This window comes from Cetorhinus maximus, chromosome 1 (genome assembly GCF_964194155.1).
Source record: "Cetorhinus maximus chromosome 1, sCetMax3.hap1.1, whole genome shotgun sequence".
Taxonomy (NCBI): domain Eukaryota; kingdom Metazoa; phylum Chordata; class Chondrichthyes; order Lamniformes; family Cetorhinidae; genus Cetorhinus; species Cetorhinus maximus.
This window is the reverse complement of record NC_135879.1, coordinates 7,113,516-7,130,348: the sequence shown is the minus strand read 5'-3', so window position 1 is coordinate 7,130,348 and position 16,833 is coordinate 7,113,516. Positions and strand designations below refer to the sequence as shown.

General features: G+C 38.9%; 1 protein-coding gene across 2 annotated transcripts in view; it reads left to right on the top strand.

Moving 5' to 3' along the window:
- LOC144698770 (SWI/SNF-related matrix-associated actin-dependent regulator of chromatin subfamily A containing DEAD/H box 1-like) overlaps nucleotides 1–16,833 on the top strand; it is a 97,470-nt gene that overhangs the window by 35,345 nt on the left and 45,292 nt on the right. For both annotated transcript variants that reach the window (XR_013580551.1, XM_078570517.1), the window contains exons 6-8: nucleotides 2,613–2,702; nucleotides 5,245–5,323; nucleotides 7,522–7,934. Coding sequence is in view for 1 of the 2 variants with exons in the window: in XM_078570517.1 (XP_078426643.1) it covers nucleotides 2,613–2,702; nucleotides 5,245–5,323; nucleotides 7,522–7,934 (582 nt within the window). In the remaining variant the exon portion in view is untranslated. The remainder of the gene's footprint in view (nucleotides 1–2,612; nucleotides 2,703–5,244; nucleotides 5,324–7,521; nucleotides 7,935–16,833) is intronic.

The window sequence follows — 16,833 nt, the reverse complement described above, 5'->3', positions numbered from 1 at the left end:
AGCAGATGCTCTGAGGATCATTTTTCATCCCTCACTAGGTATAGGCAAGGTCCTAGAGGATTAGAGGTATGCGAATGTTGTACCATTATTTAAAAAGGGTGCAAGAGATAGGCCAGAAAATTATAGGGTGGTCAGTTCCCCTACATCGTTTCTAGCAGCTAATGACTATCATATTGTTGGCCTCTTCTTTTCCTTGTCTTCACAAGTGGAATTACTCTCTCTGTCTAAACTTCTATTAGGTCAGCCTTCTCTGGCCGAGAGAGAAGAGACCCAGCCTGTTTACCTTTTCCTGCTGGGTATAACCTCTCATTTCTGGCGAGATATGTAAATATGTTTTGCATGCTTTCCAGTGGCTCTTTACCCTTTCTATAATTATAATGAACAGAATTGTGAACAAATGTGGTCTAACCAGGGTTTGATACAAGTTTTTGCATAACTCCTGTACTCAATTCTAACCCATTAGAAATAAACTCTAATGCTTTGTTTTGTCTACTTAATGGCCTTATTAACCTGGTTTGCTACTTTTTAGTGACTTGTGTACTTATACTTTGAGCTAGTAGGGATTCCATTATTTTCCCTACGACCGAAGTTAAGCTGGCAGGTCTTCGTGTTCTATCTCCCTTTATTAAATATAGGTATTGCATTAGCTGTCTGCCATTGCTCGGGCACGACACCTTTTTCTAACAAATTATCAAATTTCTGCATTAGTGCCCCTATCTCTTCCCTTTTAAAATGGTTTGATGTAATCTATCCAGATCATAGGTTTTATCCATGTTAAGTTTGATTTAGTTTATTTATGATATAAGAGAGTGGGAATAAGCAGATCATTCTCAGGTTGGCAGGTTGTGACTAGCGGGTTACCACAAGGATCAGTGCTTGGGCCCCAGCTATTCACAATCTATATCGATGATTTGAATGTGGGGACCAAATGTAATATTTCCAAGTTTGCTGGTGACACAAAACTAGGTGGGAGTGAGAGTTGTGAAGAGGATGAAAGGAGGCTTCAGGGGATTTAGACAGGCTAAGTGAGTAGACAAGAACATGGCAGATGGAATGTAATGTGGAAAAACGTGAAATTATCCACTTTGGTAGGAAAAACAGAAATGCACAATATTTCTTAAATGGTGAGAGATTGATTGGGTGGGGCAGGGTGTGGAGTCGAGAACCAGGGGATACAGTCTCAGAATGAGAGGTAGACCATTTAGGACTGAGATGAGGAGGAATTTCTTCACTCAGGGTGGTGAATCTTTGGAATTCTCTGTCCCAGAGGCTTGGGCTTGGCCAGAGTCTGTTCAAGACAGCGATGGATAGATTTCTAGTTATTCAGGATCTCGAGGGATGTGAGGATAGTGCGGGGAAATGATGTGAGATAGAAGATCAACCATGATTTAGTTGAATGGCGGAGCAGACTAGAGTGGCTGAATGCTATTGCTCCTATTTCCTATGTTCCTATATCTCTTTCTATTTTAAATGCAGTTACATAATTTCAAATCTAATTTTCTGTTGTCATGTCCATCTGAACCGTCTCCATGCTTTACCTGTATGCAAAAGCGAAGTAATTATTTAATATTTCTACCATTTTGCAATTACAACCTATGATTTTATCCTGTCTACCTGTGATCCTATTTCCATCCTGACTTTCCTTTTTAATGTGCCCATAAAAGGTTTTCTATTTTTTGTTTTATTTCTTGATAATTTTATAGTTCTTTGCTTTTTTACTTCTCCCCTAATCTCTTTCTATTCTCCTGTATAATTAATGCTGTCCCCTACTGTCCGTGTACTTAGTGTATGTTTTGTTCGTTGCCCTCAATTTTTCTCTTATTCATCCACGATGTCTCATTAGTGTTTAGTTTTTTTTTGCGGAATATATTATTTCCTGGTCTCTGAGAAACATTTATAAGTATGTGTAACGCTGCTATTCTACCTAATTGTTTGTCAAATATTATCCATTTTATTTTCTCAAGTTCTGATTTTAGCCTTTCAAAATCTGCTTTTCTCTAATCTGCTATTCTGCTCATCATCATACTTGTGTCATTCTCAATTATTATCTGAAAGCATATTTATATTATGCTCACTATTGCCTTGATGTTCCCTTGCTTTTTCTTCCTTATGTCCTCTGGTTCATTCTCCATTATGGAGCTAGTAGCAAGCAAATCCTCCATTGTTGGGCTTCTTGTTACATACTGGGTTCAGAAGGAGCCCTCTTCAGGCCATTTATGTTGGTGGTAATTGAAATTCATCCATGATTATTACTCTTTCCTATTTGTGTGTAGAGATTGAAATACTTGAAAAAAGTTTAAGCATGTCACATAACTAGAACTTTTTCTGTTTTAAATTGTAAATTGTTCTAATTACCAGTTTGCAAGGTTTGAGATTTTGCTGGTCTATTGTGTGTCAATGTCAGTTCAAATGGATGCACAACTGAAGCTTGAAAAGGATCAGGATATTGTGATTTCTTCATTGACTGAACAGACCTGAGCCTTAAAGCCTATATATAGGAATAAACTTATAGTTTTCAGATGCAATCAAACCATCATTGATGTAATTAATTTGTTCAGTTTTATTACTTATTTGTGATTACGTATTTTATAATCTCTTGCCATTTTAATTAGCTTGAGTCACAAGATTCACTAGAAGATTTTGAGAAAAAAGAGTCTATCCTGAGAAAGCTTCACAATAAGTTTCCAGATTTAGACAAAGAGGTAAGTTAGTTTTCTTGATAAAAGCCCTTTTAAATAAAAGGATGTTTTAAATACGAGCACCCTATATTTTGAGATTGCAAACCAAGCAAATTAGCTTGTAAGCCTTTATTAAACTCTAGGTTGATGGAATGTATATTTCATGTTGGATAGCTATAAGTGACTGTTGTGAAATGCTTTGTGCAGTTTTGTGCCAGTAGATAGAAGCTTATTGTACAAAACTACCTATTGGTACTAAATTGATAATGGGAGTTAATGCTGCATTTTTACACACAACTTGCAAATAACATCAAACCTAGTGTACTGCAATACTAAATGGTCCTCTTAATAGGACAAATGTCACCAATTACTGTGGATTCGTTTAGAAAAGGAAAGTTCTGAAGTGTTCAATGACTAATCTATTACTTTGAATGCCGAGCTTACAGAACATTTGAAAGAAATCTCTATAATACGATGAGGCTCAAGCAGTGATTGAAGTTCACACCTACACTTGATTCTGTTCCATACTTTTTTTTTTGTAGTCAGGCTATAGCTAGGACATCTATCATATGGAATGATTGCAACCTTGCCAATGTTGCACAAAATCTTGGTGGGGGAAAAAGCCTGCAAAAGTTAGTCACAGCCTAAGGTTTGGTAATCACAGAAACCCATATGAAGTTGCAAATTTAAATTTTACACCACTGAAATAACTAACATAGAGGATAAAATAAAATTTTCATATGTCTTAGTGCATCCTGACATTTATTTCAATTGATGTTAGCTCTGCTATGATTTGAGTTTGAGACCCAAAATGACACTTCTCAGTGATAATGGGGATTTTTAAAATCTAATTTTATCCTATAAAATAAATATTTTTGTATTATTGTGTTAAGTACATGGGGTGGATTTCAATTTGAAAGTGTGCCTACCCATTTTGTGAGCTTTAACTGCACTATTGAGAACTTGGCAACACCAATCTGTTAATCATATTAATTGTGTCCATTTTAGCAGGTAGAATCAGATTGTATTGAAACCAATGATTCTTGAGGATTAAATATTAGCAACTGTAATGTAGGTGATGTGCTTACATATTAGCATCTGAATTGAATGTTGCTTTCAGTGCAGATAATTACTGCACCCTGGTACTGCACTCATAATGCTTCCACGAGTAGGTTGCAATGATCCTACAGGGGTCCTTTAACCTCACCATGCATTAGAAGGAATTACTGTGTCACTGAACACTGATGAAATGTTGGATAAAAGCAAATTACTGCGGATGCTGGAAATCTGAAATAAAAATAGAAAATGCTGGAAAAACTCAGCAGGTCTGATAGCATCTGTGGAGAGAGAAACAGAGTTGACAGCATCAGTGGAGACCTTTCAAGGGTCATATAAACTCAAAACGTTAACTCTTTTTTTTTCTCCACAGATGCTGTCAGACCTGCTGAGTTTTTCCAGCATTTTCTGTTTTTATTATTGATGACATGTTGGAACCTAGGTGAACCATGTGCTCACTTGATAGCTTTTTCTTTGCCTTAGGAAATCTCTGTAATCTTGCTTCAGCTGAGACTTGGCAGATTTTTTTTTGAAATACATTGGTGGGACGAAGGTGCTTTCTAGTTTCACTCGAATTAAAGTGAAATCAGTTGATTTAGACTGACAAGTAGGGTACTTTTTCTGTGAGATTATTCCACTTTCCTGGTCGTCTTCCCGATATAGACTGAATTGTGAAGACATTTCACTGCTTCCCACTGTTGAGAAATACTAACTGATCATTTGCCTTACTTCATCTTTTGGAGCACTTCAAATTGAAGTCCATCCCTGATAAAAGTCACTTGACTTAAAGGAGAATATTAGATCAAAAAGGAAAATCTTTGCCATTTTGGGCTTCGTCCTCTAAAGCTCAGTTGACATCATCTACAAAATCTGTCAGGAAGCTCTACGTATGGTCAGTGAAACTTGTCCATTTCCATGCTGTGAATAATTGGATTTATGCTTGCGGGAAAGCTGCAGAGTAGACAGTTCTCAATATGTATTCAGAGTTGCTTTGGAATTGCTTCCATCAATCCTTGAGAATTTGGATATGTTTTATATCCTATTGTCTGGAGAGAGAAAAATTATTTACTTTTATATTTTAAGGGAGTCTGCTGAAGTATGTAAAAATTGTGTATTTGGGCTGTGTATAACCGATTTACTTAATGCATATATTAAAGCAATGGAATGGGAAGATCAAAATATGCTAGTAGTTAATGTACTGTGGTCTGATCTGTAATAAGCCAGTAATTTGTATTTTAAAGCAGTTTTATTAATTCTGAATGCCTGTGACTGTCATTGAACTTTTTTTGCCTATTTTCTTATTGATGGGGTTTCTGTAGCATGTTAACACAAGGATTATTATGCTGAGAGTATGGTTGATATCTTCTTTCTAAAGCATGGTGAGGTTAAAGGACCCCTGTAGGATCATTGTAACCTACTCGTGGAAGTATAATGAGTGCAGTACCAGAATAAAAGTTGCTCATTTTGTTAAGTGTGTTTGTTTTGCAATTCATATTCTGTTCTTTGTTAGGAACTAAGGGAAGTCCTAGAAGAACATGACTGGTGCTATTGGGAGGCTTTGGAAGCCTTGCAGGCGTTTGCCAATCAAGGTACAGGTTACCTATATGATTTGTACTTTGCAGCATATCTTTTGATTAAAATCAAAGCTGGAAAAGGCTTTTTTAATGAAGTGGTAAGGGAAATTTTTTAAGTAACATTCTTATAATCAAAACTTGAAAATTTTCTTTCATGATTATTTGCACGCAGTTAAATCACAGCTTTTGAACTGAGATAATTTGTTGCATTTGTCCCAATGTGAGGTTTAGTCCCCCAAGGAAATTAGTCTAGAGAGAATTAACATCACTCGCATAACATCACATCAAGGTTCAAGGTTATTGCATGTGTATTTAAAAAAAAAAAAAAATTTTTTCTTTTAGATTTTAATATAAAAAGTTTTATAGGTTTATGGTGATGTGCTTGTTGACACTGCACCTTGTGAACTATGGTGAGACATTTCATGGCCCAACATGTAACTACCATGGTTCACAGCTGTGCTGGATAAATGTAGGTCATTGGGAATCAATCATCTTACAGACCATTGTAGACTGACTTTGATTTTCAAGCGTTTGATGATTTGTATTAGTATTTGCCAGATACCTCTCTTTGGGGAGCAGAAGTGGTAAGTAGCCCACAAAATGCATCAATAGGATTTTAGCAATGAAGATTAGGGTGTGAGGGACAGAGGATGGAGGGAGAAAGTCAGTAATTTCTATAATAGTGGGTGACTATGTGCTATTCCTATGACTAAAATTCCCCAGTACAATTATAGGCACCCTATACAGTTATAGACTGTAGCTATATGGCTATTCACTTATCAGTGTGTGGTGGATTTTGGTGCATTCTAGTGTAAAGTACCAAGAAAATCTGGAAATCTTTGAGGCTTCTAAGCCATCCATACTAAAGCCAGACACACAAACCCTCTCCAGGAGTCTGTGTGGCACAGTGCGCTTTATAAACTTGGAATTAAATTACAACAGAGTCAATACTGCTGCCTACTCTTTCCTAATACTTAAAACAACTGCCAGTCAGTAGAGTTCTGCACATGAATGTAAGCATACATGTTGCAAAGTTCTTTCCCAATAGGAAGTTTTAGCAGCAGTAAGATGCTCCCCACAGTATGATTTCAACCTTGAACTGTACTTTGCACGCTACAGTTACCAATCTGAACTCAGTTATGCAGTACAACTGCATCCTTAATGTTAGAAAACTCTTCAGTATCTTTTAAATATGCATCCAGCATATTTCTGAAATACTGATATGTCCTTTAAATGTATAATGAATGCACTTCTATCTCCAACAAAGTCAATGTGTTGAGCTTTAACCTGGCTACAGTTTAGTATTTGCCCATTTACAAACAGAGAGCATCTGTCAAAGTGTGGAATTAAGAATGCTTGTAATTAGAAACCAAATTAAAGAGACAAACATATGAGAAATTGGATGGGAAAAGCCCGACTGGCTTATGCAGTCTCTCCCATGCAGTGCCGTTTGCAACCCAACTCCCTGCAATAAACATTTTTTAAAGTAATTCACACATTTTAGAAATAACATTACTGAATTGTCTTCACTTTAGTTGTCTTTAACATTTCAATTGAGGAACAATTATGCTATTTAAAAGATGAGGGTGGATTAGCTGTGCTCTGCAAAAAAAAATCCATGAGCAATGGCCTTTTTAATACATGGAAGTTCCAGTTTGCATCCCAGATTTTTATTAAAACATGGGGATTTAAGTTCATTTTTTTCTGTATTCTTATCTATATCTCTTCAAGAGGAGATGTGGATTCTTAGAATGTTCAATATAATGTAATTTGCTGTTTTACTTTCTGAATTGGAAGTAATGGTAGATCACAAAGACAACTTTTTTGTAAAATTCTTATCCTTTTGCAATAAGCATCTTTTTCAAAAAGCTAGCGTGAGAGATTAAGGAAAAATAATTGAGTCGTAAACTATTTTTTCTTTACAATGGCAGCTTTCACAGGAAAAATATTGATTTTAATGTATTAATATCCATAATTTGCACACAGTCCTTTGGCCATGAGTTCAACCTTTGAACCTCTAACTCTTGGTATTTTAATTTTGATGCTGAAATTTTGTGTCTTCTGGCTCTTGCTGCCCAACTGCCTTAACCTAATTGAATATTATGTATAAAAGAGCTTTTTTTAAAACCGGTTCGTAGATGTGACTTTTTTTACATTTAAATTCCTCTCCATTTGAACAGTTCCAAACTGTAAACTACTTATTTTGTGTTTAGAAGATGAAGTGCCTTGTATACCAGAGCCTAAAAGCATAAATGGAAAAGATGCAACCTCACATTTTAAAGTACAACCAAAAGAGATACCTGCAGGCCAGTTGAAACAAACTAAAGCAACAGAAGATCAGAATGGTAAAAGAAGAAAACATGACAAAAGGCAAAAAGATGGTAGAATCGCTCAAAGGGAAAGTAGCGATTCTGAAGATATGGAATCCATTCTTTCTGGTGGTGAGAGCTCACTTGATGAGGACTACAGTAGTGCAGATGAAGAGGTGGAAGATGAATACAGGACTAAAATTGTCAGCTTCTTGCAGGATGCTACAGTGGATGAACTTACTCTCATACCTCAGTGTTCTTTGAGAAAGGCTCAGAAGATTACAGAACTCCGGCCCTTTAACAGTTGGGAGGCACTGGTGAGACAGCCTTTTTTTATATAACCCCAAAAGCATTACATAGCCAATGTTTATTGCATATAGGGAAGCTTTAATGGGTGGCCTTACTGTGATTAGATTGAAACACTAGGCTGATCATGAACAAATAGCATTTGAAATAAGGGTCATATGACCTTACTTTGAATAATATATGGGATGATTTTATTTAAAAACCCAAGCTGATTGGCTGACAATTCTGTCACTCATTCTGGTAACATAGAAACTTGATTTCTGTGACCGTGTTCTAGGCATAAGAAGTGATATTTAGGTATGAGGTGTTTGCCAGCCAGTTCTTTACCGTTTCAGAAGAAAATCATGGGACATCTATCACTATTATTTCAGGTGTTTGGGGATGAACAGAAAGCTCTCTAGGCAGTAATATGGTTCAAGATGCAGTCAAGAATATTTTTTGCACCTCTTAGAATAAGGTTCTTAATTGATTGAAACTTCTTTTTAGTTTTGTGTTGATTGACAAAGAAGAGCTTTCTTGCAATTACAAGGTTACAATGTTTTCACTTGCTACGGTCAGTTGCATAGAATACATCTTTAAAAAAATTGGCTTTAGAGAAAGCAATGTCTGAAGTCTCAGCTGGTGAGTTTTTTTTAGTAGCCACTTTATCTTAAAAGTGACTGCAATTCAACTTTTGATATATAGCAGATTTGTTGTGGATTCATCTGAGAATGTAAAAGGAACATATATAGCGTGGTTATAATGTACAGCTAAAGAATCTAAAGCTTTATGATATTCTGATTTAATTTACTGCAACTGTTGTTTATTTGTAAGAATGGTAATTTATCACCCTGAAAGTAATTATTTTGCTTTTTGTTTAATGGTTAAAAGAAGAAATCCAGTAGTTTGGAGTGCACTACTATTAAACGTGGTAAACATTTATTGCATTTCTGTAGACTTTTCTAAAGAAATATTGCCTTAGGCTCCATGTTGGGCAGAAAACATCTGCTTAGAGTACTGCTCCTACTCAGACTTGTTATTTCCTTCTGACAGTTTTCTCTGATGAGTGATGGTTCCAAGATTTTCCAATACCCAGAACCTAAAAAAACCATTTGAAAATTTAAGAATTTTGCTTCATTTCAAAAACGTACTGTCAGCAGTCTCGCCCAGCTTTTAGCAAGGAGAGTTGTTACAGCATGCCTAATCTAACTTGACAGTATTATTGCCGAAGGCTTGACAGCTGGTAGACACCTAATAATATTTTTCTTTTAAACTTTCTCTTCAAATCTTTTCATGCTTATCTTGGCAAAAGTGATGCCCAGATTTGTAATGATTTCATATTTGGAATTGACAGCGCACCGTTTGAACTCTAAGGATTTTGTTGTATAAATTTGCAATGCAATTAACAACTCCTTGTTCACTGAATGAAGTGTTAGAATAATTTGTTTTGGATTTTTCCCTTAAAAATGAATTGGTTGCAGTGCTTCTCTTGAAATACCTTTGCGATAATAAGCTAATCTTTATAAATTGTCCTTTGCACTGTTTTGTTCCCTCTTGGGTACCTTATTTTGTTGCTCAGCCTCCTTGTAGAAATTTTCCTCAACACTTGTCAGAAATTAGGCATGCACATCTCGATGTCTACTCTAAATAGAGTAGATATGGTTAGCTGATACCAAGTTTGGGTTTTAGAAGCCCTGGATATTGCAGGTTTATCAGTTTGTGCTTTAATATTTTATACTGTGATCTGTACTTGGGCATTAATATCTTGTATAATGGCTTGTATGTATTAGGTATTTATAAGTCAATACACAATTCTTCAGTTATTGTAAACTGAATGCAATAAGAATCTTTCATTGGATGAATGTATGACCTACATAATTTGTCTTAAGTTTCTTACCTTATGCTGAAGATTTTCAGTGCTTTAAAGTACATCCACAACCTTGGTAATTGAGTCTGTATTAAATATGTCAAAATGATTATTGCTTTGCTAGCTACTTGTTAAAATGAAATGCTCTGCATGCTCTAGTTCATCTAAAAGCATGCAAATCAGTAGTGGGAGTGGCCTGGAACTGGAAAATAGTTTAGACAGACATACAAGCATGGATCAATGCCTATGCTAGACATTTTGAACATTTATCACATTAGACAGATAACTGGCAGCACTATAAAGGAAAAATGAGGTGCGCTGCACTAATTTATAAATGTAAAATGTAGAAGTGGTGGAATAAAAGTAAATTTCTCAAGAGTTGTGGAGGAGTTCAAAAGCCAGTGCAGATATATATTAACCTAACTTGCATATGAGCTAATCTTAAAGAATGGTTGTTTTGCCTTTGGGACAATATTGTTTGGGCGGGGCAGAGTACGTTTTACTCTGGACTTGGCAATGTAGCCCCTGACCTGGGCGGGTTAAACGCTAACAGTTGGCCTATCTGATTGAAACATGTCCTTTCATCTGGTGTTGTCATCCTTCACCTTGATAAATGTACAATTAAGTAATGGGGAAAAAAAGGTTGCCAAGGGGAGGCCAGATGGCTCCCTGTAAGAAAGTATTGAGACACCTTGGTGCAAGTATAAACAGCACATTTTAAACTATTAGGTTTCTTTTTAAAAAGTTACAGTAAATATGACGTTTGAGTTTATTGCCTAACCAACAGCTGACCTGTTTAAGTTAGCTCAAGTGATAGGGGAGGAAGAGAGAATCTGTTTAGACTACTTTTATTATATTGCACAATTGCTAGCAGAATCATTTATTTTATGTTTAAGGTGCAATTTCTTACTTTGTTTCAGTTTTAATTGCAAACAACAGATATAAATTAGGCGAATTAGGTTTTATAAAACAATCACTGAAATTACAAGAATTGAAAGTTGGTGAAATCTATTCATTTGCTTAAGTAGGTCGGAGAAGAATTTTCCAGATCTCCCCACACCCGCCTCACCACCATTGACCTAAATCATATAATCTGATTTTATTCCCTCCCAGCAGAACACATGGTTTTTGGGTGGACTGGGAATTATGTGTTGTGATGCACAAGGCACCACAGTTGTGTGGGAAAGACTGAATGGTCTAGTAATTAATATCCATCGTTGTTTGTATGTTTAGTTCAATTCAGCACTTCCCATTTTTTCTCCTGCAACTGAAATAGCTGAATAACTGGCAGATCACAATTCAGTTCGCTTAGTTAGAATAATAAATAGATTCTACTGAGGGCTGTATTTAATTTAAAAAAATAGTGACTGAAAGCTTTGTTGTACTCCCATCCTAAAAAGGTTGCAAACAAAGACACCGAGCATAAAATCTTACTAGGATGGGAAAGCAGATCAGAATCCGCTCTAAATTTACCTGTCCCTATATCTGATTCATGTTCTGCCTGAAGAGGCTCAACACCAGAAACCATGTAAAATAACCCCTTCTGTGTTGGGAATTATTGAGTTTTTTGCCTGCATAAGAAATGGTATACCTCAGTTGTCATTACCAAATTGCAAACTTTTTGTCAAAAATAGTTTGATTAAACATAATATGAGAGAAACCCGACTCTGAACATTTAAATCTGATTGTACAGCTGCAAACTGCTTAAATCATTCATGTGGTCTGAAGTTTTGGCTCCATACCTGAGAGGTGTGCATGGTAAGGACTGTGGTTTTTGGATGGATGTGAGACTAGCTGTCTTAAGGGGCTATAAACTGGCCTGTAAATTAGTATTGGGACCTTGAACAGTGTGAGAATAGAAAATTGATGTTACCAATATATTAAATAATATACAATATCCCCCATTGCTTCTCTTTGGATAAATCGAATTATCTTTAATGAAATTGATTTTTAACCTTTTTAAGTACTAGCTAGAACAGACCTAATTTTTGTGGGACCCACTCTGCTTATTAAATGATGAGTTGTGTCTGTGTTTTGAGGAGCAGGATAATTGTGAATTGGTTCCTTCAGTGATGTGATCAGATCTCCACAAGAGAATTTTACTATCTTCTCTTGACATTCAAAGACGTCACTATCACTGAAGCCCCTTCCATCAACAGCCAGGAGGTCACCACTGACCAGAAGCATACCCAGATCAGCGATATATATACATTGGCTACAAGGGCATATCAGAGGTTGGAATCTCCATGGTTAAGTAACTCATCTCCAAAACCTTTCCACTGTCTACAGGGCACACGTCCAGAATGTAATGCAATACTCTGCTTGTCTGGATGAGTGCAGCTCCAACGACACTAAAGAAGGTCAACACCATTGAGGACAAAGCAGCTGATTTGATCAGCAACATACCCCTCACCAAGCGCATTCACCCTCTCCACCACCAGCGTACAGTGGAAGTAGGGGTTTCCATTTACAAGCTGCACTGCAGCAATTTGCCAAACAAGTTCCTTCGACAGCACTTTCCAAACCCATGACCTCCACCATCTAGAAGGACAGTGGCTGCAGATGCATGGGAATGTGATCACTTGCAAGTTCCCCTTCAAGTCACACCATCTTGACTTGGAATACATTGCTACACTTTCATTGTCATTGGTTTAAACCTTGGGACTTCCTCCCTAACAGTGCTGTCAGTGTACCTACACCACATGAACTGCAGTGTTTCAAGAAGGTGTCTCACCTCCACCTTCTCAAGGCTTATTAAGCGTGGGCAATAAATGCTGGCCTAGCAAGTAATGGTCTGATCCAAATAACAAAAAACAATGTTTAGCATTACTGTACTGTAAAGCATGTGTGGAATGTAAATCAAAGCTCCTTCTTTCCTTAGCTAGCCTACTGCTGAAACTATTTATTACATTCAGACTATTCCAATGCTATCCTGGCCAGCATAATGTCATGCACCCTCTGTAAACTTGCACTTATTCAAAACATCTGCTCATATCCTAATTCGCAACCCGGACTGTTCAACCATTATCCCTGTATTTACTGAACTACATTGAATACCGATCTGGCAAGGCCTCTATTTTAAAACTCTCACCATGGTTTACAAATCTCTATGGCCTCAGCCCTTTCCTAGCTCTCTAATCTCCAACCCTACAAGTATCATCTCTGCACTCTCCCAATTCTTTCCTCTTTCTTAATCCATGATTTTATTTGTTTCACTATTTGGTGTCTGTCTTCAGCTGCCTAGGCCCTAAGACCTGCAATTCAAATTCACACTCTATACTCCTCACTCTCTCATCCTGCTCCGCTCCCTCTTCACACTCCCTGCTCACACTCTCCTCTGGGTTGAATATTGCATTCTGGAAAAGAGAGTCATTTGTGCCCACGGTGACTTAATATCCAGTGTTATGACATCGGGATTGTGCTGGTAAGCAATAATGTGATCGGGCGGCACTCAAAATTGGGAACCCGCCCGCCATTTTCAAAGGGATTGTTGAACTCATTAATAATCCAAACAGCTGTCATAATATGTTCTGGGTGCAAGAATATGTTCTCGGCACAGGAAAACTGCCAAATGGCAAACTTTTTTTTAATGGTTGCTTGTCAGGATGGGTTTAAAGGCTGCAGTTGGGTCACTGTGTAACCTCAGCAGAAGAGACTGTTGAGAAGCTTGAGACTAGAAATTTTTGGAAATTGCAGAACCATTGACCACTATCAGAGTTTCTAACCATTCATTTGCCTGCAAACTTGTACACTTTTGTGCTTTATCTGCACTGCAGCATTTGTGCTCTGAGCAATATGGGGACAATGGCCTCCGTGGGAGACATATCCTCCAGAGAGGAGGAGGAGAATGAGAAGAGGAAGTAGGCCAGATGGTCAGAGGCAGAAGACACAAGAAATGCATGAGGGTGCTCCACCTCCAGAGGAATAAGGGGCTGCTGAGAGCAGGATGCAGTAGTCACAGAGCAGTGGGAGGACGCCTTATCCATCTAATCATGTCTACAGGGTAAGGATGACCCATCTGCAAATGACTGAGACATGGAGCCAGAGGAGTCTGCAGCTTTCTGTGACATCTCCTTTGTCAGCACCTGAGAGAGATTTCATCGAGTTGCATGTTAGGGGGAGGGATATCCAATGCCAATTTCCCTGAAATCACTGTGGCTCTAAATGTTTTTGCCACTGGCTCATTTCAGGCCACATGTGGGGACCTCCATGGCACAATGCAGCCTTCAGCTCACCAGGTCTTCATTGATGTGATGTTTAGATGAAAAGGGCAATACATTGCATCACTGACTGCAACAGTCAAACAGAATGAACCAAAGGATTTGCGGCCATGTCAGATCTCCCCAGGGTACCAGGAGTGATCGACTGCATTCATGTCTCCATAAAGGCACCAGCAGGCCAGCCCGCAGTATTTGTAAACAGAAGGGGCTACCACTCACTGCAGTTGATGTGCGACGACCACCAGCTAATCCTGTAGGTCTACGCTAGGTACCCGGGCAGCAGCCATGACTCCTATATGCTCAGGAACTCCCAAGTGTCAGCCATGTTCTCCAGACCTGATGCTTTACAGGGATAGCTGCAAGGTGACAAAGGCTACCCATTAAAGAAGTGGCTCATGACACCATGTCCTCAGGTCCTCGGACAGCTGCTGAGCACCAGTACAGCGGGAGCCAGGGCACTAATACCACAGAGCAAACAATTTATCCCCTCAAGATGAGGTTTTGGCGCCTAGACAGATCAAGAGGAGCTCTCCAGTACGCTCCATCCTGAGTCTCTCTGTTGGCTGGGCGCTGCACTCTTCACAACCTTGTGCTCCATAGGGGGGCTGCCCTACTGGAGGAGCCTGGATAGAGCATTCATTCCTCTGAAGAGGAAATACGAGGTGGAACTAGCGCTGGGAGATATGCAAGGGCCTGTCAGAGAGCGCCTGTATGGTTGACGTGAGGCCTTAATCCTCTAGAGGTTTCAGTAGCTCAATCATTCAAATCTTCTCCACAACCTACAGTCTGTTTCCATTTTCTCCATCCCATCGCTACAGGAAATCAGTTCCACAAGTAAGGTGATCACAATCACCAGAGGCATCCAACTCTCCTGGTTGCAACTTGAGACACATTCATGACAGAGGGAATTCATCTGCGCCCATTTTACCATGCCAGAAATAAACCAATGCTTCTCTCCATGATGTTCAAGCAAAACATCATTTACTTAAATAAAAATGGAAAATGCTGGAAAAACTCAGCAGGTCTGACAACCCTGTTTCTCTGCCTACAGATGCTAATGTTTCAAGTCCATATGACTCTTAGAGCTTTACATATGATCCAGTGGGCCATTGCATGTGAAACTAAGTATAAACTCATCCATGTGCACCAAAAATGTGACTAATGTGGGATCTTTTTGATTTTCTTCTGGGTGCTGTGGCATGGTCCTCTCTCCTCTCCCCCCCCTGGTTTTCACTGCGGTGGAGACAGCCTTGGATGACTTTGGTGACTGTCTTCTGGTCAGCTGAAACTATGAGGGCCCTGCATTGGTGGAATTCTCCTGCATAGTGGCAGGAGGTCCTTCTGTTGGCCACGGTATGCAAGGGTGACTGTCCTAATGGCAGAGGGCCAAAGGAGAGGCTATCCCATCAGAAACACCCTGAGAGGTGCTCCCAGGAGGCATCAGCTACTGCTCTCCCTCCACCATGAGGTCCAACTGGCCCTCTCTGCAAACTTGAAAGAGACCAGGAGCTGGATGTGACTCCAAGCTCCCAGTTCCCCTATCGCCCGAGCTCTGTTCTGCAATCTGCTGGCTTGCTCCTCAAAGGCAGTCATTAGCATGTCTGTGGAGGAAGCAGTGCGCTCTGTGGAGTGGGTGATCAGACTGCTCATGTCTAGATGCAGGTCCTAGAAAGGGGGGTGCAGATGGTGCAAAACCCCAGGGCCTGGAGATGTTGGGGGAGCGGGGCGCTGGGCTCATTGCTCTAAATAGAGTTTCTTGTTATCTCCCAGCCTGAGCAGCCAAAGGCAGAGCTGCAGACCTGAAAGACCAACTTTAATTTTAAAAAATTGGAACCTTCATCTTGAGAGTTCTGTTTTTTTTTTAAAGCCAGTCAGTCAATTCAGCTTCATTGAGTTGCTGCACTTCTGCCTTCAATCTTTAGGCAGCTTCGTGATTCAGTTTTTTTATTAGAAGCCTGCCAGCAAGCCATGGAGCTGCCCAAAGTTCAGCAGCGCAGCAACTGATACTGTTCTTGCTTGAAAAATGGTAAATGAAATCTCTCTTTTAGAGTCAGTTGGGGGTTGATGGGGAGATTGGGAGGGGTGGGGGCGATGTTGGGGAGGGGTGGGGGTGTGACTTTTTTGGTTGGAGTTTCTTATTAATTGTATTTTGCCATTTTAGGCTATAAATTCACAGTATACAACACAATTTGTATGATGGCTTCTGGGGGAAGGGGAATCAATCCAGCTCTAGTTAAGGCCACACTAAATTTACGTACCATGTATCTTTCTTCTCTGAAAAATCAGATCGACAATTGAATCTACATTTTTCCTGAGCTGCTGGTAAATGTCTGAAGGACAAATCCTGGGGATAGTGTCATTAGCATAAAAGTAGCATATGCCACTTATGGTATATTGTGGGCTGGTGCCAGAGAAGTCAGAATGGTAAGGCTGTAAGAGCTGCAGAGTTGAATGCAGTAATTTCTTTATAGCCACTTTCCTAACATCAGTTGATTGCTCTGTGATTAATTATCCTTAGAGAATCAGTATTGGTCTTCCAATTTCACCATACCCGCAGTCACTCTGCCTGTTGCAAGCAGATAGAATGAAAGAAAAAAAAACCTACATTTATACAGGACCCATCGCAATATCTCAACTCACTATACAGCCAATTAAATACTTCTGAGTTGTAGTCACTGGTATAATACAGGCAATGTTAGAGAGGGTGGAATCGTGCTTGGTGTTCTGTTTATTTTGTTGCTAATGGAAGTTTACTGTGAGCAGGCTTTGTGGGGTGAAATTGCCAGGATAGGAGTGTATAATGGGCTCAAAATGAATCAGTAGCCTGTTTTATCCTGCATGTGA